Genomic DNA, 23,740 nt, shown 5'->3' with positions numbered 1-23,740 from the left:
CTTGATTGAAAAAACATTGAAATGAAACATATAGTAGACAGTAGACTATATATTAATAAACATATATATATATATTTATATATAAATGTAATTTTCTATCTAGTGATAAAATGGAATGAGAGTAATATTGAAAGCTCAAGACAGTGACATGAAATATACTGTTGATCAATAATATTCACAGTACAATAGTATTTAAACAAAGTGATTAAAACTTAAAAGCAAATAAATTGCATTGTACATACATCAAACATTATTGATCACGTTTACAGATGCATCTTGTACATCTACAGCAGGTAAAATATTCCTTTCAATTAAAACTTGTATTAACTGATGCTTTGCATTGCCGATAAAATTATGTTGAAAAAATTGACTTAAACCATAGAAATTCGGATTTTTTGACGATTTCTGCAACGGGACACGAATTATTCCCATGGTTTCCCCACCCCAGTCATGACATTCTAAAGTTCTGTTCTCTAATTTAACAAAATCATTTTCAGTTAGTTTTTTAACATAGAAATGGTCCATTAGTCTAATATGCTCATGATACCAAGAGCCAAAGTAATCAGTCTCAGAAAAATGGTTGGCTTGGGTAAGACCAATTTCTTCATAAAGCTCCCGGTTAAGTCCATTTTCAAGGTTCTCGCCACCGTCTACAAAGCCACCAGGAAAACCTAAGGTCCCATCAAATCTAAGCTGCATCATAACCGCATGTTTCATTTTCTCATTGCTTGGAGCCATTTTACAATAAATTAAAGCATGTGCTGCATGCCTGTAGCCCTTGTAATTGCAGGTATTCTTCTTATAATCTAAAAACACAGCTTCTTCCGCAGCCATAGTACAATAATATTCTTTGCTATATTCAAGTGAAGGTAACTTGTAGTTCTTCTTTTGACGAGGAAGTGTATGTAAGGTAAGCTTTGCAATGAAGAAACAGAGTAGCTAATTTTACATCTTTCGCTAGTCGAAACTGTACTTTAACGTGACCTGACACTTGCCACAGCACGACTGAGCAACTACAAACACCCGGAAAACACTACAGCTCTTACAGTCGCCAACTACAGCCGTAAACTATGCCCAAACACAAAAGTGAAACTGCAAATCCTACAACGTTCCGCTTCAGTGCTAGTTCAGTCAGGTGGTATGACGTCACTGGGTGATTTATTTCGGCTATTTTTACACATTCCCTTTTTGTTTGTCCAGAATTACGTATAATTTAAAAGTTTTTAAAATATCCCTGCCTCGTGAGTGTTGGTAATGGTTATCAAATGTCAGTTCCTGTTAATTTGGTCCACAAACAGGTCGCAGTGGTTGGTTTTAAAGGGGCGTATCATTTTACTTGCGAGGAAACTACACCGAAACTACAGATTACTAATCGGCTGTTGTCTGACGGGACATGAGTATCTCACTATACTGTAAACTGTTTTATACATTGACCTAACACCCATTGTCTGTTTAATTTGCATATAATTGCCATCAGGTTTCCGCGTTCCCAAATACAACACACGACGACAATAGCTGCGGCACCGAGCTTCGAACCACATAATATGTTCACGGTTACAAACCGTACATAACCACTGTGTTCACGGTTCACGTAGTATAACCACAGTGCTATATACGCTGGGTAATTTATTTACTCACACAACTTTTAAGCACATTTCTCCGGTATAATTCAACTTTTTCGGATACGGGTTCTCCTTAAAATAGTTTAGGTGTTGAACCGTATTAGAGTATCTATAGTTGAACTGATTCGGTTTGACTATTACCAGCAGATATTTTGTTAAGAAGGGGCGTGAAAACGACATTCGATCTAATACTGGTATCTTGTTTGTACACCCTGTACCCCTGCCGAGTTACCACGTATATGTTACTTTGTGGGTGATTGTTATTTTGTTTGTATGGCTGGGTTTTTGGGCAATCCATTACTGACCGCCTTTTGGAATAATTTTCGTTGAATGTGGTGTATTGTGCCTCAAACGTAAATGGCACCAGTGCCGACTCTTCAACCCTTGGACCCGAACCCTCTGGGTAATAAGCAGGCGCGCTATCCATTGAGCCACAGCGCCTTTACATTTTTCTAGGTACATTTCGATTAACGAAAACCCAAGAAACAACGCATGTACCACCACCAAAAAGTTATATTCTTCTGTTTATATTTATTCCTTAATTAAATTCATTTGTTTTAAAGTTCTGTAACCTTTTCATTACTTTCCCCAAAAAATGTATGCCCGCTATTTATGCTTACTTAATTTTTTGTTCTTCTTTTATTTATAAATCATTGGACTGCATCCATATAGTACGTTGTTAATATAATTATAATACCTAGTTATACAAGAAAACTGTAACCAATATAAATATTTATTCATGTGACGAAAAATGGTGATAGTATATGTATTAATATAGCAGGGTGGGGTAGAATGGGACATGTTTTCATTCTTTTTTTCTTGTCCCGTTTGTAGTAAACTAAGAAACTTTGCAGAAAATATATAACCGTTAAGCCCCGCAGCTCTAAAAAAGCATTGTAAATTGTTCAAAACACGATCCGAAATGTAGCTTACCCCACAGTACTATATTTTTATTAAGGTACGCTTACTACATGTCTAGCTACAAAAGCTGTTAGGCTTAATTCATTTTATACAAACCCAGCATCCCATAATGCTGGCACCGTAAAAAGCAATTTTACAAAATCAGTTTAATTAACATATTATTCATGTAAAACTTTCTGATACATTTCGGTCATAGCTTTGTTATGCTTCCCACAGCAAGCTTCGAAGTATGGAAGAGCCTTCATTGTTTTTATCCATTCTTTCAGTTTAGGAAAGTCTTCGTAGTCATCAAAGTGACAGATATCCAACACCACCAAATTTGCCAAAACAGATAAATCTATTAAAATATTTTCGTTAAAATTAAAGGGAAAAAATCGCTGCTTTAAACAAAATTCGCCAAAACAGATGAATCTACGAAAATATTTTTCATTAAAATTAAAGGGAAAAAAATCGCTGCTTAAACAAAAAAAAGACCGCGGTATAAATATAGGTTACGCGTTAAGTTGATATAGTACAGAAGCCGTCCTGTGGTCTTCGACACAAATATAAATTGCGCTAAATACGACCCACCCAGTAACCTAAACCGACTCATTTCTATAACGTTTTTATGAAATCTGTACACAAGAGCAAACATTTCAAACGCAAACAGTAACTCCTAGTTCCTACTACTCATGAAATACAGTTTTAGTGCCACAAAGCAATGGAAAACGGTCAAATGGCGAAGAAAGCAAGCAGCAGAGCAAACAGGCGTAATGTTACCTGCGGCAAGACACGGCACACATATCAGACCAATAAGCATTACTACGCTGAATACTATAGAAGGTATAGAAAGGCGACTAGAGCACACGGACGTTACTTCAAAGTTTTTTAAATACATTATAAGGTGTCTATGCTTTATATTTTAAATGTTACAATCGAAACGTATATTGTCATACCCATGCCCGGAAAAAAACAAAAGTAGCAAGCTGTATAACTTGATCACTGCTGCCAGCAATGAACGTTAAGTGCCTTGCCCAACACACATATATGCCCACTGTGTTAGCAGCATAAAGTATTGAACCCTTTGGGTCATAAACTTATTGCGCGCTCTCTATAGCGATGACTAAGTTATATGTACCGCCAGCTGATCAGCGTATTTATAAATTAACGAACTTTTGTTTACAATAATCTTAGAAAAAATCTCAATGTATAGATATATTATACTTGCCTGCAATTGTCATGTGGTCTCCAGCAAGGTAACGATTCTTAGACAAGAAGTTTTCTAATGAAAGAAGTTTCTTTTTCATTTCGTCTTTGCCATCCAGTTCCAAGTGTTTTTCATGCTTGAAAAGAACTTCCGCGATTTTCTTTGAAAAAAGTGTCATTTTTAAGAAATCAAAATAAGACAATATTTATGGAATGTTATAATTAATATTTTTTCGTGATTATTGTTGACTATTGGCATATTTCTTATTGGTTCAAATAAACACCACGTTATGCAACATTTGACTATATCAGTTTGTCACATTACAGTACAGAACGCGCTGCCTTACCGTATATTTGTACACTGCTGTAATAAGCGAGGTGTCGAAGTATAAAACTTGGTCCACAACCGCACGAGCAGCGGGATCTTTGGGATAAAGACTGAGAGCAGACCCAGCGGCATATCGGTTGCACACATATTGCATGATAGCACGACTGTCGAGATAAAGGGGTATTAGCTTTGGTATCGTATGCAAAAGGTATTGATAAAACGTTTTTATCCTCGCGTGCTGGTGAGGCTATATATGACAGGCCTTATAATATGTTTTTTTTTCACACACTTCATGTCCGAGGTATACGTTATAAGGAGGCAATTATGTTTTAGAAATAGGCCTGTAAGGTTATACTATACAGACGTTACATTTGTAACCTAACCTTTCGCCGATGCACAAATTCCCGTCTTTCAAGGCAGGGACAGTTCCTAATGAATTTACAGCCAAATATTCCGGTTTCTTGTGCTCGCCGCTTAGAATGTCCGTCTCCTTTAGGATAAAGTCAACCCCTGATGCTTTTAGTACCATCCAAAGACCCCGGCATGGTGGACTGAAAACACTGGAATAAAAAGTGACTGGACCTCGCTGAGGCTGTTGTTGCTGTTGGCTGATTTGCGCTTTTGCGTTCCCGTTCCCCATATTGGTAAATTTTTAAAACAAACTTATTTCTATAGATTCCTGATGAACTATATAGGATTGCCGATTATAATGTGTTAATTTGGGCCACGATCGATTTCTTTTTGTTAGAATACTATAGTTGGGTGGGGTGAGACGAGACATGTTTTCTTTCTTTTTTTCTCGACCGATTTCGTATTAAAACAAAGCATATTTACAAAATTGTATAACCGTATATACAAGGCTCTAAAAGAGCTTTTCCAATTGTTTAAAACATGATCAGAAAATATGAGATTCTCAGTACTGTACTAGATTTTCTAGTCGTGTTTTTAGCAACGGTCGTAGGCTATCTGATTAAATGCTGCTTTTTAAAACAAGTTTAATATTTTAGTTCTACACTGAAAAAAGATGTTACATTTGCTTGCTTGGTTCTGCGTTCTGAAATTGTTCTAAGAACTAAATATCGAATACCCAACCGCTGGTATGGACTGTTGAAACATTATGCGGCATTCACCTTTTGTAAACTCTACGGTATAGAGTTACGCTCTTATTCGGTTAAAATGAGAATTTCTCCATTGTTTATCTTGGGAGGGGTACGGAATTGGTTTGGGTGTGTGGGTAGTACATTGTATTCATCTCTTGATTCATTGTGGGCCCATTGTATGTCCACAGTTAAACAAATATGCTGGCAGGCGAAACGTTTGCGTTTGATTATGGGTCTATGGGTAGCCTGTTCGGGTTGCTACGCTACGTCAGTACAGACTAAAACAGACCGTGACACAGCAGAACTGCGTATCTATTATTAGCACAACGTAGCGACAGGTAAAGTATAAACGTGGTACTGCTTTTCATAACCAATTTATGTCGCAATTGTGGTCCAGGACTCGGTAACTTGAGCACTGAATCGTAACTAAAGAATATGCTTTCGATTTGTGCAACAAAACAAACGAGCCTTACAAAAATGTAACTCGGAAGCGAGAACGAAATGTATGAAATATATCATCCGTGTTACAGCAATGTTTGGTCTCGCCAAACGATGATTTTAAGCTCATCCAATTAATTCCATATATCTGCCGTTGCAAGTTAGACGAATCTGTCAATTTCTCAACCATATCATACATACCTGGTTTAACTGCTTCAGAATAATTGAATTGATATTGCATATTGTTCATTGGCTCGGTTTGAAAACTCAAAGAAAGATTTATTATGTCGTAACAATACTAAACAACCACCGCAAGATCCTGGAACACACAAGTTTATAAAGTGCAAGGCCAAAAATTAAGCGCCCGAAATAAAATGGAAGTACGGCCTCGGTACATTAGCACCACTAGTAACAAACTAAACGCTTAAAAAATGAACGAAACGAAATAAAAGTAGCGGTTTCGGGTGAAAATAAAGGGCGGGATATTGTCAAAAGCTTTTTCGTGCAATTGGTTTTAGAATCATTTTGAATTTGAACACAAATTTAAAACAGATCGTTAAATAATGATTGTTTTTTTTCAAAACTGGGTGAATTACGTTGTTGGAGTATGAGCTTATGATTACAATTATTTTCGGGCTTGTTAGCGTACAGTGTACGGTTAAAAGCTAGCATTAAAAGGCAGTTAGGGGTAAACATTGAAACAAAATAAAACGGCGCCGTAAGTAAACACAAGAGAATGAAATAAAACCGAAAAAAAAAAACTGTTTGGGTGAAAAATAACGAAACCAACATAGAAACACTATTATCGTCGCATTGCTTTGCGAAGTAAACTGTCAAAATCGTCTTCGTCTTTATTATGTGAGGTTGCAGCATCTTCATTGCCTTCATCTGTGTTGAGTATGGAATTAGTAGAGATATCATTATACTGGTTTTAAAAGTGAAGCATCACTTCTAATATTCATTTTATCAAAAGCTTGTTTGTTTTTTGGTGTTGGACAACTAGAGATTTCATCTTTAACTTAGCATGTAGGAGATTTTCAAAATAAACATTACATCTGTGTTTATAACATCAGCCTTTGACGTTTGTTCATTTGTAATAAAAAACAAACATGAATATAAACAGAGTTAGCATACAGAACTCATACAGTAAGAACAGATAGTAGAATGTAAATTGTTATTTAAAAATAAAAATTGCTTTTAGCCGCTATTGCTACCAAGTACACATAATTTGGAAATTGATCGTTTGGTACAATTAATTAAGTTTATAAAACTGACTAAGTTTTCCCTTGTGGGATATAAATTGCTGGTTTTTAAAAAAAGTCGATGTAAAATTTATTTTTTGCTGGTAAGTTCCCATATTGATAAAGTTATAAAAAATGAAAGGTGTGTTCTATTAATAGGTAAAATGTTCTCTTTCCTGGAAGTAGTGTTATTGCAGCTAAGCAGCTTGTTGTTGTACTTACCAAGATCTGCATAATCAACCTGACAGAATTGTCTTCTTCCACCAAAACAAAGATCATATTTCGGTTCAACGTCACCATTGTTCCCTTGTTCTATTGCAGTGAATGTGTCGCATGTGTAACGGAAAGTTACGAAGCCATAACTGTCTCTGTAGGTGAATAATATTATTACATAAACTATTTTTTATTTATCTTTTTGAAAACAATAGCAAGGTCATTTAAGAAACAAAGAGAGGGGAATCAAAAGCAAAACGATTGTCGTTAAAGGCGCTATGGGTTTTAAAGAGCTTCAGTTAAGTGTTGCTGTTGAACCTAATAAATTAGTATGTGGTCTTTTTGTTGTTAATGGAAAAATAAAAAGCCATTTTTAAATGGTGTTAATCAAGGGACAAAAACTATAAGTTAATCAAGGGACAAAAAAGAGTTTTAGATAGGTAACTGTGGGGATAAATAAGTTTGTCAATAAAAATTATAAAATATTACCTATTTAATTTTACAGAAAAAAAGGCATTGTTTAATTAAGACTTAAGGTTTAGATACTACAGCAAACACCTAAATTTTACAGTAAAATATATTAAAATTTAATCACAAAAGAGATTTACCTGTCTTGCCGAAAATAAAGTGTAACATCTTCAATTTCACCAAACTTTTGAAATCTTTTTCGTAAATCGTTTCTGGTGGTTGTAAGATCAATACGACCAACGTACATAACACGCCGATCTTGTATCGCTTTGTTCTGTAACAATGAGGCTACTGTTACATCACTACATTAATTATTTATAAGCATAGTGCTTTTGCATGAAATAATTTGCATATAAGATATATTGAAAAACAGAGAATATACAGGTATTTTTTACTGAAATGGGTCAAATCAAAAAAATATATAAATTTTAACGGTGTAATATAAAGAAATATTATACAAACTTCTACTACTGTAGGGTAAGATGGATACTGTTACCATCTAAATCGTATGTATTTCTTGATCAAGTATTAAACAATTGAAAACTTTCAGACTATGTTATATAATTTTATAAACATTCTATGTTTACTACCAAATGGGACTAGAAAACATACCCCATCTTACCCCAACCTACTATATATAATATTAAACACTCACATGAAGTTCCTTCCTCTTTTTCTCCTCTCTTCTCCTCCTCCCACCCCACTCCTCCGAATCGCTCCCACTGTGCCTTCGACGTCGTTTTGCAGGCCTGAGAAATTTACCAAAACTTGTCAAAACAATTTCTTACAAATATACTGTCAGTTTTTAACTGGATCACATTTTTTAAAAAAAATGCTAATAAAAATAATTTAACCTCACCGATATCAAATAAATTCTAAAAAAAATTATACCCAACTTAGAATTTCAAGACATACATATCGAAAATGATTGAATTGACTTGATAAAAAAAATGAAATCTAAATAAAACCTTGAATAAGAATCGTATTCAGATCCAGATGATGAATAATCACGTTCGTGATCCACGTAACAATTTCTCTCATTCCGCCATGATCTGTTTGGTATAAATCATATGGTTAATCATGGTGTAAATGTATCATGATTATATTGTGATTCATAACTTTGTGAATCCGGAAACTTGCTATAAAGCATGTAGTTTCATTATTGGTGAAGTATTAGATTTATTATGAAAATGAGCTATTTTAACAGGTTATCACATGAAAAATGAGTTATTATAGAAAAAATAAGTTATCATCTGAAAAAATATTTTCATAGGAAGTTATTACACAAACATGAAATTGAGTTAATGTACAAAGCTATCAGATTAGTATCATATGAATCACAAGGATTACCGAGGACTTGGTGAACGTGATGAACTCCGTGAATATGAGCGGTTTCGTGATGGGCTTCGTGAAAATGATTTACGAAATGATCTATAACAAAAAAGGTAAATAAATAAAGCAAGGATAAAAGTATTTCTTATGTTAAAGGTTGAGAATATCGGAAAAACTAATATAGTAGGGTGGGGTAAAATGCAAGTGGTTTTCATTCCTTTTCGCAGTCCCATTTGGCAGTACTCGGTAATACAGTGTTGGTAATCGTTTAAAAAAGTGTCAAAATTTAGGTGCGAACAACTAACAGTATCTCATCTTACCCAAGAGTACTAGAATCAAAGACTTAAAATTGGGTTGAAATTTTAAGGGCATCTTACCTCCCCCTCTCTTCCTCCCTAAACTCCTCCTCCTCATCAGAGGATGCACTGGAGAAGGAGTGCTCCGAGGTTCTCCTCTGAGGAACGAGAGATTTACGACCAGAGAGATAATACTGTGGGATCTTGGAGTAGAGAATCCGATCCCCATCCATTCGGTTATCTGTCGGAAACTTCTTTTTGCTCATCTCAGATTTTCGCTTCCTGTAAGCTCGACGCTCCCTTCTAAATTAAATAAACAAAATATAATAGCAAAAAATTGTGTTTTTAGCGCCAGTTGTTGTATATGGGGTATAGGGGACGCTCCTTTCCAAAATGACAAAATAAATGTTGTTGTTTTTTGCGCACAGATCGTTATACATAGTGAATAGACACAAGTTTGTAATAGTTTAGGAATTTATAATAAATATTCTGCAGAGGTTAAACATGGTCTGCATCTAAATCTTAAAGCAAATATACGTTTTTTTATCAACAATGTACAGATAGCCTACCCCATAAGCTACCAATAAGCACATGTGTGCATGAGAGTTTCAATCCACTATTTTCATACACAGTATTAATAGTTATTAAAATTCTACCTTTCAACATCTGCTTTCAATAGTGATTGTGATGTCACAGTCTCATCTTCAAGTTCCGGAGGTTCGGTAACCGTGCCGACCACATGGGGGCGACCATAGCTGAAAAATACATTCTTGTTTATTGCTTTAAATTTTGGTAACAATACGTTGTATAACAAGTATGTTGGCATATAGGACTAGTACAGTATTGTGTAAAATTTAGCTGCAGAAATAATGCTATTTTTACTGTATATAAATCAGGCTTTTTATTTTATACACTTGTGTTCCCTTGACGAGGCATGTCGAGGACTAGGGATTTAGTCCAGTTTTAGCCTATTACCCTAGAATAAAGTAAATACTATTATTTAAAACACTGTTTTCCAAACTTTTTCGATCGCGAGGTTTAAAAATTTTCCCGACTTTTCAGGGTTCCTAGTCTCATATATGCGGTCCTTTAGTGTAAAATTGGTATACTCTCAGCAGTCTCAGGGACTCCTAAGTTTGTGCAACACCCACTTTGGAAAGGCCTAACTTAAAATACATACTTGTAATAATTTGGCAATCTTGAGTAGTAGGTGTCATCCATGTTAAGCACAGCTCCCTCTGGTGTACATTTCATCTTGGTCGAATAATGTAATCCTCGGACTTTCTGTCCGCTGCTCCCACTGCGAATCCCGTCACTAGAGGTCTCACTTGTAGATTTAAAAAATTAAGAATTTTTAATTAAACCAAGCAAATTTTACAAAATAGGTTTAGCTTTCAAAAGTATTGGTCTAATTTGACGTTAAATCTTGCGTTGCTGGGCTCCTATATCATATCGTAAAGAAAGAGTAAAGAATAAAAACAAGACAGTGAAAACATAAAAAAATATATATAACACGATTAACACCAAATCATATTTAGACAACTATAATTTTATTTAATACAAAAATGACAGCGCATAAATATCTATATAAAAACTGACTAAAGAATGTTGTGTTTTATGCACCAAAACTACTTTTATTTAAAAAAAAATGCATATGCATATTATTTATATATATTGCATTTAAATTCATTGTTATCAGAACAGTATATCTGAATAATGCATTACCTGGGGGCCAGCTTGCCAGAGCTGAAATAATGAGGAAGTTTATTATAATGGATCTCGGGAGTATTTCCCTCCGTACTGATAAGAGGATCGCAACTTAACTCCTTTAATCCGAGGAGTGAGGAAGATTTTGAATCATTGAGTGAATAATCAATGAGGAGGTTGGATGAAGATTCGGGCTCTGGAATATTTCATGTTTTTTATATATAATAAACAAAGAATCAAATAGTCAGTTCATGGCCGATCAAAAGTAGTCAGTTCCTGGCACGGAAATTAGCAGTTCTGTTAAACATACATTTGGTTTTGTATAGGATGCACACCCAGATACCCTAATGTTGTTAGTAATAAATTATAAGTTCCTGGTTATGAAGCTTTAAAGACTATTAATTGGGCCAACAAATGGCAAAAACTTCTACTTTTTTATTAATGACTAAAGTTTACTTTTAAAGGATATATAATATATATATATAAATGTAAACTAACTTTATTTTAATGAAAAACAGCAAATTATGTTCAAAAATGGGAAATTTTGTTTAAAACATATTATAAAACTAACAGTATACTAAATAACCTTTAAACACGGTGATGTAGTTGTTGCCTAACTTAAAACCTGAATATTTATGTTTTTATATCCAACCAACCTGTGCAATTGACTTTCCTATTATAGAGGTACGCGGGTAGTTTATTGTAGAAATCGACATCAACATTTTCATCAATGTTTTCTTCAACATCAGATACTTGTAAGGATTCATCCCATAACATGTTCTGTGTTATCTCATTTACTGATGAAGTGGTGTCTGTTACTTCATCATAAACTGCAACCTGTAAAACAGATTTATTTTTTATAACATATTTATCACACTCAATATTAGGCATTGCAAATATTATTATAAAATAAACTTTAATAAATTTTGCGAATCTGACCCTGATCTGGTGCCTAAATAGTCAAGTGTTGAACGATTCTTTTGTAAAAAAAACAGTAAGGATCTGATACAAAAATGTAACAAACAAAAAAAAAGTCCAACTAATTGTATAATAAAATAAAAGATACATATTTCTCCCAAGCGGCATCGGCAGTCTTTTGTTTAAATAGAAAATGTCTATTGGTTGAACTTGATTTCTGTTGGTTATATTTTCATAGTACCAGATCGTTAGGTATTATTTTAACAAGCTTGTCTCAAAGATTAAGCCATGTAAATCCAAGTACAAGCTCTCAAACAGAGAAAACCCGAAAGGCCATTAAACATGAAGCACTGAAAACATTATTTAAAAATAAGAACACGTTTTCTAACATATAGCATTATTATGTAGGCCTTGTAGGGTAAACATAAGTCAAGTCTGGCCTATTGTCACATTTATAAGAGTGATGGATGGGTTTAGTTTGAAGTAAACTATCTAAGAGGAAACTGGTTCTGTTAGCTGACACGTTTTGCCAATTAATAAGGTATACTACCAGGCTGGTAGTTCGCTCCACATGCTTGTGTTAAAACTGTACAATACAGAACACAAAAGGGGCGAAACCCTGATATAGCTGCTGCATTTAAATATTTAACAGCGGGAATGTTTTCTGCAGTTATACTTCACTATTTCTAAATTATCGTTTAAGCTAAGTCTAACAACTGCCCATAACCTCAAGGACTACACTGTTTACACTAATTTACAGATTCTACAAGTTAAACCACTTGTGTAGGGGGTGTGTCTCATATTTTACCCTTGGGCAATTTACTAAGCATCGTGTTAAATTTAAAAACAATGCATTTGAATTAAAAACTATGTTTCAGAAACCTTATAACATATTTAAGTGTTATAATTTTAGTTGCATGTTTTACTGTAGCAAGGATAAAACACACAAAAAAGTTATTGTTTAACATTAAACAGTATCTACTAATATAAGTTAACTATACTGTAAAACATATTATAGGGAAATTTGTATACTTACTAAGAATAGAAAAACAGCATATATATATAAAATATAAAAACTACATAGTTAATAAATAACAGAAAACTAACCTCTTGTTGTCCTTCATCCATTATTTCTGAAGCCATCATTTCAGCTGCTGCAATGCTTCTACATATAGGGACATGCTTGGTTATTGTTGTTGTTTTGAGAGGTGATTCAGTGACTGCTAAACTGCTTGTGTATAATATACTTGTCGCGCCATTGTCTGCGTCAGTCTGTTTACATTCTGTTGCGTTCTGAGAACAAGGGTTGTCACATTTCTTAGCAAGAGTATCGGGTATGCTTGTCACGGTATCACATTTAATTGACATAGAGTCTGTAACGCCTGAAGTGACAACATAAGTAGTATGGTCAGGATTTCTTGCTTGAGTGCTCATAACAGACTCTTGTTCAGCTATCATGCCGTCTTGGTTATTGTTATCCTCAGTATTAGCAGCCATTAAACCAACTTTCGAACTTTCTTTGACTGCTTCCTGTAGCATGCAAGAGGCAGTTTTCTGCTCTGCATTTTGTGATGGTGCGGTTTCTTTTGTTTTAACACTTTCAGCAATTGAATTGGCATTTTGAGAAGAGTCTTTCTGATTAAAGTCACTATCTGAACCATCCACAAACACAGTGATTTGATCATCTTCAAGGGAATTAGATTTTGTAACAGAAACCGGCTTTGAGCTTTTCAAACTTTCAGTCGAACTGCAGGTCTTTAAAACAGCACCCCCAGCTGTTATAATACAGTTTGATTCTGGGCCAGAAATTTGCTGAGTGCTTTTCGCAGGCACAGTGTATACGTATTTGGGTTGCGATACTTTCTTTGAACTTTCAGATTTTTTGTTCAGGTTTTGTTTAATTTCGTGGATCAGTGACAGCGGTGATGGTACATGGTGCTGCTTGCGTGTTGCTTTTAGCTCTTGTGGGTTAGCAGAGACTTTTACTCCTGTATTTGTAGGGCCAGTCACAGATGTGGTGACCGTTGTACTGGTTGTTGGGTTCACGGTACTAGAAGATTTCTTGGACTTGAGCTCAGCTATAGCAGCAAGGAGTTGTTGTAGAGTTTTTTGCTGTTGTGTGCTCACACATGACGATGGATCGGATAAATTCCCATCTTTCTGTTATTAAAATTCAAATGGTTAAGCTTGTTTTTAAACATTGTGGGCTTTAAATAAAAAAATCTGAATTAAAATGAAAAATAAAAAAGTAAATTATATATAGTAAAGTCATGTTCAACACTTATTTTTGTTGAAATATAATTTTTTTTATAAAGATCTTTTTAGGCAAGCATGAAGTGCATTAAAAAGATAAAAATGTCATAATATTAAAAAAACGTCTTTAAAATATGCTCTTTAGAGTGTTTTTAGGCCTAACATTGATTATTTTATAGGTTTCACAGAATATTGAGTCAGTGCATCTAACTGTATGAGTTACTTGATCCAACTATCGAGTAGTCAACTCAGCCATTTATATTTAAATTAAAGGGAACTATATATAAGCCCTCAGATCTCATAATCTCAGTGTCATAGGGAAGCAGATTACCAACTCAATAAAATGCAGTTCACAACTTTAACACATTTTTTTAGTTTTAATAAAATTATTATATTAACCAACCAAATTAAATTAGAATGAACTGCATTTCAGAAAGTCAATAAATCCACAAACAACAAGTCCCTCCTAGGCAAGTTTGTCGTCATCGGGCATGTGAACATTATGGGCCCAATAAAAATTCCAGGCTTCCATGTCAAATAAAAAAAGGGCGAAAGTAAACATCAACTTTTAGCACTGCTAATGTTACATTTTCCTCATTACACATTAGCACTTTTTAATTAGTGTTTAAAGATTCTTCAGTTATATTCAATTATATAGCTTTAACCAAAATTATATTAAAATAGGACTTACTTGTTGCTGTTGTTGCTGCTGTGAAAGCACTGTTAATATTTCCTTCAGTTGTCCAGTCACTCCACTTAAAATAACAGACTTAGCTCCAGCTCCAGCTTTGTTTGCAGTTATAAGTTTAAACGTTGGAGCAGTGGATGTAGGTGGAGTACTGGTAGTAGGACTAGTCACTGTAGGTTTACTTTTGCTCGCTTTCGACCAGTTTTCTCTCGGGATAGGTTTCAGATTTACCTGTTTCTTTGGGATTTTGAGATTCGCTCGTGGGTCAACAGATTTTGGGGTATTTGTGGGCGGGACAATAATTTGTGCCGGTCTGCACTGAATTATTTGTGCAGGGTGGTTTGTTGTGGCGGGTTTTATAACGCAAGGTTGAGGGGAAGAGTTGGTTGTGGTGAGGGTCAGTACATTCGAACTTGCAGCTTTGTTCTGTTGCAGTTGCGGGATACGGATCATCATCATTGGATTATTTTGTGGCACTGTGCGTGCAGATGTGACAGCCACTGTGTGTATTGTGCCACCGCTGTTGATTTTAAGAAAAGTTTGGGAAGTTTGGGTCGGAATGATGACGGGACGAGATCGTGATTTTGATGTCCTCTTCGATCTGGATGCGGGAGTTTTAGGAGGTTTCTTGGGTTTCTGCATCACTTCATTGGATGCAGGATTAGGGTCCTGGATCGGAGTTACTGTAACTGACATTGGTTGCGGGTTGTTGTCAGTGTCTGATTCCTTTCTGTCCTGATTTGCTTGCAGGTTAGCGAGATAGTCTTTGAACTCTTGTAGTTTGATTGACTGTTTTCGTTTCGGCATCTGCGCTTCAACTATGGGAGGTGTAAGTTTTGTAACAGTTGGTTGTGAATTGGAAGCCGCCAAATTTATGGAGGAATTTTTCGTGGCAAGCGCCACCATAAAGTTGTTAATAGGACGTGCAGAACCTCGTTTTATTTTCGGGGAACAAGTCGGGCTGTTTGGGGCGCTTCGGATCCCAAGTCTAACTCGCTGTAAATATTCCTCCCATTTCAAAACTTTGTTCGCAGCTTTTGCTTCTTTGTTTTTCTCCTCGTCTGAGATTTCCCTTTTTTTCTTTTTCTTCGGTAATCCGCTAGCTTTTAGGGCAGCTGATAGAATATCTGAATCTGAGGATTGAGAATCCTCGTTCTTTTGACAATAATCGTGATCTGCAGATGGTTTTTCAGTGCATTCTGTTGTTGATTCCATCATATTCTCCTTTTTAGCATCAGCAGCAACTTTTTGTCGCTTTTTCGGTAGCGGGTCGATTAAGACTGCACCTCGACGGCGGTCATTTGATCTTGCAGTTTTTAAATCCATATCTGTTATTAAATTTATGGCAGGATTTTTTAACACGTAAGGCGCTTACATATTTTAGTTAAAGCAGTTATAAAAACCCTCAGATCTCATAATCTCAGTGTCATAGGGAAGCAGATTACAACTCAATTAAATGCAGTTCACAATTTTAGGAAATTTTTGTAAAAGTTTTATCAGAACTTATTATCAATCAACCGAATTAAATTAAAATGAACTGCATTTCAAAAAATCATGAATCCACAAACAACAAGTCCCTCCTAGGCAAGTTTGTCGTCATCGGGCAAATATATATGAATAAAACAAAATAAAAGCCACCTGAACACTGAGGTTGCTCTGTAGTTGATGTTATCGGTTTCTTTTTGATCATTTCCAGCAAGCTTTCCATATCTGCTGCCGTTACAACTAAAAACATAAATACTTTTAAAAACGGAAAAAAATTAAGTCACAACGAAAAAAACCCAACTATTTAAAAAGCAACAAAAAATTTGTTACATCTAAAATACTAAAAAAAAATAAAAAGGCAACACAAAATTGGTGTCAATTAAAAAAACAATACAAGTAAAACAAAATTTGAATAAAATGTTTAAATTTTCAGAAGAATAAAATACCTTTGTTGGAGCATTCTGGTTTCCCATTTTCTAATGCTCTGTTTATTTTACCAGCTGTCTTTGACCTAAATATTAAGAGTTTTTATTGACCTAATAATATAGAGCTCAGACGTGGAAAACTTTAGCGAAGAGGAATTGGTTGCATCTAAAGATAGCATGATTTATGTTTAACGTTTAATTCCTAATTTGTTGTTAATTTTAAAAAACTTGTCCTGACATAATTAACCTTGGCTTGCAACCCTAATTATTTGTCCGCTTACTAAGCATAGTGCCAGCCATTCAAAAAAACGTAATTAAAATATATTATTGCATCTGTGACAAAACTTGACTGACATGAAAACAACAAAATTTTCGTAAAATTTTAGGAAAACTTACTGGTTAGACTTCCCTTTGGTTCGTTTTTTAGTTTCCCCTCTTCCAGTTTTTGTTTGCTTCTCTGTGGCGCCATCAAATGGTGAGGCAACCCTGCTCGGCGGTGCGGAACCATATTGCCGCAAGTAACGAGTCATGTTCAACACTCGTGTTTTATTTTTGTTCAAATCTGAAGATAAAAAAATGTCGAAAAGGCTATCTTAGACAAGCATGAAATGCATAAAAAACCTTGTACAATGAAAAAAAAAATTGATTTTTAAAGGTTTTTAACCATAACATAAAATATTCAATTGGTTTCCTGGCACATTAGGCCAGTCCGACAGTTCATTTAACTGTATGAGTCAGTTGCTCCAACTATTGAGTAGGCAACTTAGCTATTTATATTTGAATTGAAGGAAACTGATATTATCATAATATGATGACATAAATAAGCCCTCAGATCTCATAATCTCAGTGTCATAGGGAAGCAGATTACCAACTCAATAAAATGCAGTTCACTATTTTGAGAACTTTTGGGAAATATTAAAATTATTTTATTAAAATTATTAAATAAACTAACTAAATTAAATTAGAATAAACTGCATTTTAGAAAGTCAATAAATCCACAAACAACAAGTCCCTCCTAGGCAAGTTTGTCGTCATCGGGCATGTGAGTGTTACATGTTTTATTATACATAGGTAAGGTACAAGGCGTCGATTTTTTAATAATCTTGATCAATTTTGGGGTGCACTAATTTTCGCGGGAAACCTGTCGGTTGACTAAGAATCTAAAAAGTTTCACCTTTATTTTTATCAGTGGAAGATGACTCCAGATGTTTTAAAAGTTCCGTGAATGGTTTCTTAGCTATCGGTTTTTGCTTTTTGATTCTCCCACTTTCATATTGTTTGTTCTGTCTGTTTGACTTTTCCTCCCTTTCCTGCTGTAAAAAAACATGAATTGAATTGAATTGTAAAATCGAGCACTTTTTGCATGTCTATTCCATTAAAGAATGAAATTACTAATTCAAAACAACATAGATGAAATATTATGTGGTAACTGCTAAAATATCAATCTTACCCCACAAGCCACCCTAATATATATATATAAAGAAAATATGTCTAAATATCTACTTACACTAGATGGCACTTCAACTGCCATAGAATCAAGCTGCATTGTATTGTTGTTTGCGTCAATTTCTTTGGGATAATTATCATACGTTGGACTCAATAGCAAACGCTTTAGCTGCAAAACAAATTAATCTTACTTAAAACTGAACCAAATTAACTAGGTGAAACATTATTAGGTCGATGGCCATTAAGTGTAGAGCACAAAAAATATTGACATTTCAGCTAAAACAGGAACCAATGTTATAAATTATTTACAAAGATTCTAAGAGTAATTAACTTGAATTCAAATTAAATTTAATCTCCAAGAAACTGGATTTGGTTGCTATTCTCTATTTAGAAACACAATTTCACACTATTTAGCAAAACTAAATTACTAATGAGAGAAATTTATACATTAAACTAGTTTATCAATCTAAACAAGTAGAATTTAAAACCACACTTTTGCATGATTTAGCAAGATTAAAATGCTTGGAAAATTAAACAATTAGCAAGTTTATCGATGTAAACAAGTAGAATAACAATAGAACATACCATTGACTCATCTTCGGCATTTTCAACGGAAAACTCCAAGTTTTGATTTTCAAATGTTGACATTGACACGCAATGGGGTGTAATTGATGTAGGAAAGCCACTGGTTGTAGTTAAGGATGGGGGCTGGTCGAGTGTGGATGTGAGAGACACAAATTCTGACACAGAGTTGCATTCCATATCCATAGAGCGTTGTAAAGCTTCCAACAAACCTTCTTCATTTTCTTTTGCCAATTTCTCTTTCTAGAAAATATAAATATGGAAAATAAATAAAAAAAATGCTTAAATTTAATTTTTATTGTTGTTTTTTACATTTGTATTGTGTTTTTTGTAAAAATGCTAATAACATTAAAGTTCCAGATTAAAAAAAGCTTAACAAATATATATATAGAGAATTATAGAGAGAGAGAGTAACAACACTATAAAATAAGTGATATGTATTAATCAAGCCCTCAGATCTCATAATCTCAGTGTCATCGGGAAGCAGACTACTAGCTCAATAAAACGCAGTTCACAACTTAAAGAAATTTTGGAAAAGTTTTATCAGAAATATTAAATAAACCAACCAAATTAAATTAGAATGAACTGCGTTTCAGAAAGTCAATAAATCCACAAACAACAAGTCCCTCCTAGGCAAGTTTGTCATCATCGGGCAAATAAAGAAAAACTATTACTTAAAAATGTATTATATATATAAATAAACATGTATATATATATTTATATACTGTATGTACAGAATTTCGTTTTGCCAAGAAACAATATATAATGAAACAGATATAAATTACAGCCACATACAGCAAATGTTCAGTCATGTGCTGTTGAGTTAAACAATCAATCAACAAAACCCAATATGAAATTACGCAATACCTCAAATTGGATCTGGTTCTCAAATTGGAGCTGACTTATTTCGTTTGCTTCCGAGTATAAATCTAGAACTTCAACATTGCTTCCGAATGATGAATTACTCGTAACTACATCAGAGGGATCTCCAATATCCAGAAAATCCTCAAGATCAGTGTAATCTGGGGTTGTGGAAGTTTGCAATGTGCTGATGATGTCAGTTAGGCTTCCCTCTCCCCCACTTTGGGAAAACTCCTGTACAAAAAAAGAAATGCAGCTTTAGAAGTATATATATAAATAAACCAGATTATTACTGTATACTTTATATAATTACAATAACTGTAAATATATTTATTTGACTTTTTTGGTATTGATAGTATAACAAACTGATTGGAAAAATATTAATTACAACAGACTAAAAACACTTCCAGTTTGAAAAATAGTTTAGATAGTGGACTACAAAAAAAAGAGAAAGAACGATAAAAACAAAAACACATTTGGGAATAATTTTATAACAATAAAAAACTTACCCATGAGTTATCACTGCTGTTGCTACATTCTGGGTTCAATAATAAATTCAATTCAAATATTTCAGACATTGTCTTGGTTTACATAGTATAAGTATACAAACACTAAAATTCTGCAGAAAATAAAACACATTATAATATATATGTGATGTGCACCAACATAGCTTTTCGGGAACTGTTTACATTTGTAGGGTTTTTGTGTATAAATAAATTTTAAAGCACAATCAAACAGTTTAAGCTGATACAATTGTAATCTTTGAACTTTATAAAGTTTTAGAAAAAAATGAATTGCATGGTGCACTGCTATTTACACAGACACAGTTGTAATAGATATTTTAATGCATTTATAATTAATAAAGAACTTTTGTGAAGAGCACTTGAAACACTTCTATTGGTTGTTCACTTTGGTCCAAGCATGTCTTCAGGCTTGACCCACATATCAAACTGTTCTGCTGTTAGCAGGTTAAGTTCAATAGCTGTCTGCTTCAAGGTTGACCCATTCTTGTGAGCGGTCTTGGCAATTTTAGCTGCGGCATCATACCCAATGTGTGGGTTAAGGGCAGTGACCAACATCAGAGACTCGTGAAGTAGTGACGATATTCTGTCCTCATTTGCTGTGATTCCATTCACACAGTTTTCAGTGAAAGAGACACAAGCATCGCCAATTAATCTGGATGAGCGTAGAACATTAGATACCATCATAGGCTTGAACACATTCAGTTCAAAATGCCCATTTGAACCACCAATACTGACAGCAACATGATTGCCCATAACTTGAGCACAAACCATAGTGATAGCTTCACATTGTGTTGGGTTTACCTTTCCAGGCATGATGCTACTTCCAGGCTCATTTTCAGGCAGTGTTAGTTCTCCGAGACCACACCGTGGGCCAGAAGCAAGAAAGCGAATGTCATTGGCAATTTTCATTAAAGAACATGCAACTGTATTGAATGCGCCACTGGCTTCAACCAAAGCATCGTGTGCGGCAAGAGCTTCAAACTTATTCGGAGCTGTAACAAAAGGTAGACCAGTGATTGAGGCCACATTTGCCGCCACTTTCTCTGCAAATCCAATTCTTGTATTAAGGCCAGTTCCAACTGCAGTACCACCAGCTGCAAGCTCATATAATCTTGGAAGGCAGGATTCAACTCTCGCAATACCGTTTTTCACTTGCTGAACATAACCAGAAAACTCCTGTCCTAACGTTAAAGGTGTTGCATCTTGTGTGTGCGTACGGCCGATCTTAACAATGTCCTTGAACTCTGTGGCTTTCTGTTCCAAAGCGGTTTCCAATGTTCTTAAGCCAGGTAGTAGCACATTGGTGATTGATCTGGCAACTCCAATGTGCATTGCTGTGGGGTATGTATCATTTGAACTCTGGCTTTTGTTGACATGATCATTTGGATGAACTGGATTTTTGCTTCCAAGCTCACCACCCAAGAGTTCAATTGCTCGATTTGCTAAGACTTCGTTTATGTTCATATTAGATTGTGTTCCACTGCCAGTTTGCCAGATAACAAGCGGGAAATGTGAGTCCAAATCTCCAGCAATCACCTCATCCGCCGCTTTGGTGATAGCATTAGCCAACTCGACAGACAAACCAAATTCCTTATTCACTTCTGCGGCTGCTTTTTTAAGAATCGCAAAAGCGTGGATCACTTCAATTGGCATTTTATCTCCCGGGCCCCCAATTTTAAAGTTCATGAGCGATCTTGCAGTGTTTGCTCCATAATATTTATCAGCAGGAACTTGTAGTTCCCCAAAACTGTCAGTTTCTATACGAAAACCTGCACTTGCCAGGGATCTTTTGGTAGCCATAGTGAGAATTCTATTGAATATAGGTTTTCTTGATCTACAAAATCCAGTTACAATTTGTGAAGTTCTAACTGTAAACGGAGCACCAATCATCTTTAATGAAGCTAATTTAAACAAAAATACAGAAGGAATTTTAAACTGCCTTACAGCGGATCTGACAATATAATTCTTAAATTAAGCTTTCTTTCACTGACAACAAACATCTAAAAACACATTGCGCACACGTGGTAACAAATATCTCAACACCATTTCCACAACAAAAAGCGAAGCTAACACCCAATTTTCGGAAGCGACAGCTGCCAAAAACGCTATTTTTCGAATTAACAATGTATTCCTAAACCATACTTATTTCTCTGTAGCTTGTAAGCGTTTAAAATCGAACTAGTCCGAATATGGAAGGCCTTTTATCAGCAACACACCGCCGCATACTAGACTGGTTCTAAATCCGGAATTCACTCAAGCGAATGCATTATTGTAGCACTATGACGTCGACGTGCACACGTGGTACGACCACGTGGGTGCGGCATTTTTGGCGGCGACAGCAGTGAATAATCAGCATTTTCCGCAAGCAAACGTTAATTGCAGCTTAAGTTTCAGGATTTGAATACCGAAGATCAACTGGAACTGTTGCGCGTAAATATAACGGATTAAATCCAAATGTAGTGTTGTGTTAGGTAGCGACAAGTTGACGTTTTTTGGTATATGTCTTTCTCTAGTATTATAAACAGAAAACCATATACAAAGTTAAACAGTATTATATGACCAAGTACTGTTCAAGCTAAGGTAGTAACTGCCGGCTTGTAGTTTTCCACGGGCGGCCAATTATATTTACTGAGTAAACACGCTTTATCTGTAGTACCAGCATAGGGGTATAGAGTCCACGACCGGTGTGCGTCAACGTTTATCACTAAACTTTGCCTAAACTTTATGTCTAAGTTAAAGCGACGCAGTTGATCTAACGATCATGAAACTAGTAGGTCGTGCCTGACCAAACTTTTTGGACTACACTGTCACAATTTAAAACTACGAAACACAAACTTTTATCTGTTGCCGGGCAATTTTAAAATTTAAAAGTAAAGACTGGAGACTGAAATCGTATTTAAAGTAGACAATAAAAAGAAATGAACGCACGTAAGGCTCTGACTGAACAAAACAAAACATCCAACTTTAAAACTTCTTAAAACGTCTGCTGTAGGCTATATTCGCGGTAAAGATTCATACATTATTAAAGCTCAAAATTTTCTTAGAAATTAAGACCTTTAATGATTTCTAACACTATTGTTCTTAAAAATTGACCCAGATTTTATAAATTTTTAAACATATAGTTCTTCTGTAAGTTAGTAAGTAATCTATACTTGCCTACTCTGCATAATGTGTGTGTGTACTGTGTTAACATTTAAACGGCCATGTGTACACTGTACAGCACAATAAAAGTTCAATTTCATATCAAGCTGCGGTAAACCCTCAACCACTAGCGCCTTTATAATCCTTCAAACCGTCGCAGTTTAACGGTTAAGTTGCTTTTCAGACTTTCACCATGATGATGACGACCTGAATACAACAAAATCGCGTTATCATAGTAATATGGCTGACCGCAACAATTTATACATTTCTTTGTCAAAACTCTGCTAACTATTTTGTTCAAATCAGTACATTTATGCTTGTGTAAACGTATAATTCAACATTGCGACACAGCCGACAAGCTATTATTCTCTCTGTTACGTAATCGGCCACGTCATAGTGACGTCAGAGAGGTTACCTTGAATGAAACGTGATAGGCAAGAAGACAAAGTATGTTATTGAATCGTGCTTTTCTTTGCTTCTATAAATAGAAGCATTTACAGGTAAGACTTGTTCGTCTATGTCAGTTGAAACTTATATAATAAACACACAATACAGAAAGGCGGCAA

General features: G+C 34.9%; 4 protein-coding genes across 5 annotated transcripts; all 4 read right to left on the bottom strand.

The window, feature by feature from the left end:
• On the bottom strand, positions 1-1,334 carry LOC149735741 (U8 snoRNA-decapping enzyme-like). The gene has a single exon (XM_089877964.1). The coding sequence runs from the start codon at positions 832-834 to the stop codon at positions 244-246; it is 591 nt and encodes a 196-aa protein (XP_089734090.1). The 5' UTR covers positions 835-1,334; the 3' UTR covers positions 1-243.
• Positions 1,335-2,337: 1,003 nt separating this feature from the next.
• Positions 2,338-4,941, bottom strand: LOC149735740 (glutathione S-transferase 1-like). The gene is made up of 4 exons (XM_089877961.1): positions 4,440-4,941; positions 4,076-4,220; positions 3,751-3,889; positions 2,338-2,880 (listed from the first exon to the last, which is right to left on the bottom strand). The coding sequence occupies exons 1-4, from the start codon at positions 4,694-4,696 to the stop codon at positions 2,702-2,704; spliced, it is 720 nt and encodes a 239-aa protein (XP_089734087.1). The 5' UTR covers positions 4,697-4,941; the 3' UTR covers positions 2,338-2,701.
• A 911-nt stretch (positions 4,942-5,852) lies between these two features.
• On the bottom strand, positions 5,853-20,158 carry LOC149735739 (uncharacterized). 2 transcript variants are annotated; one of them, XM_089877895.1, is made up of 21 exons: positions 20,019-20,158; positions 19,516-19,743; positions 18,652-18,891; positions 18,128-18,235; positions 17,795-17,933; positions 17,017-17,182; positions 16,642-16,706; positions 16,349-16,435; positions 14,714-16,038; positions 12,877-13,929; positions 11,508-11,688; positions 10,870-11,047; positions 10,325-10,471; positions 9,801-9,899; positions 9,226-9,447; positions 8,867-8,947; positions 8,485-8,568; positions 8,172-8,265; positions 7,657-7,790; positions 7,058-7,203; positions 5,853-6,482 (listed from the first exon to the last, which is right to left on the bottom strand). In XM_089877895.1, the coding sequence occupies exons 1-21, from the start codon at positions 20,085-20,087 to the stop codon at positions 6,397-6,399; spliced, it is 4,932 nt and encodes a 1,643-aa protein (XP_089734021.1). In that variant the 5' UTR covers positions 20,088-20,158; the 3' UTR covers positions 5,853-6,396. The 2 variants fall into 2 exon arrangements, with proteins under 2 accessions (XP_089734021.1, XP_089734022.1); XM_089877896.1 differs by having other exon boundaries at positions 17,795-17,930.
• On the bottom strand, positions 20,127-22,867 carry LOC149735738 (fumarate hydratase, mitochondrial-like). Its single transcript, XM_089877926.1, has one exon. The coding sequence runs from the start codon at positions 21,921-21,923 to the stop codon at positions 20,415-20,417; it is 1,509 nt and encodes a 502-aa protein (XP_089734052.1). The 5' UTR covers positions 21,924-22,867; the 3' UTR covers positions 20,127-20,414.
• Between the last annotated feature and the right edge of the window lie 873 nt (positions 22,868-23,740).

This window comes from Ciona robusta, chromosome 5, assembly GCF_009617815.1.
Source record: "Ciona robusta chromosome 5, ASM961781v2".
In the NCBI taxonomy this organism is placed as follows: domain Eukaryota; kingdom Metazoa; phylum Chordata; class Ascidiacea; order Phlebobranchia; family Cionidae; genus Ciona; species Ciona robusta.
This window is presented reverse-complemented; position numbering and strand designations above follow the sequence as displayed.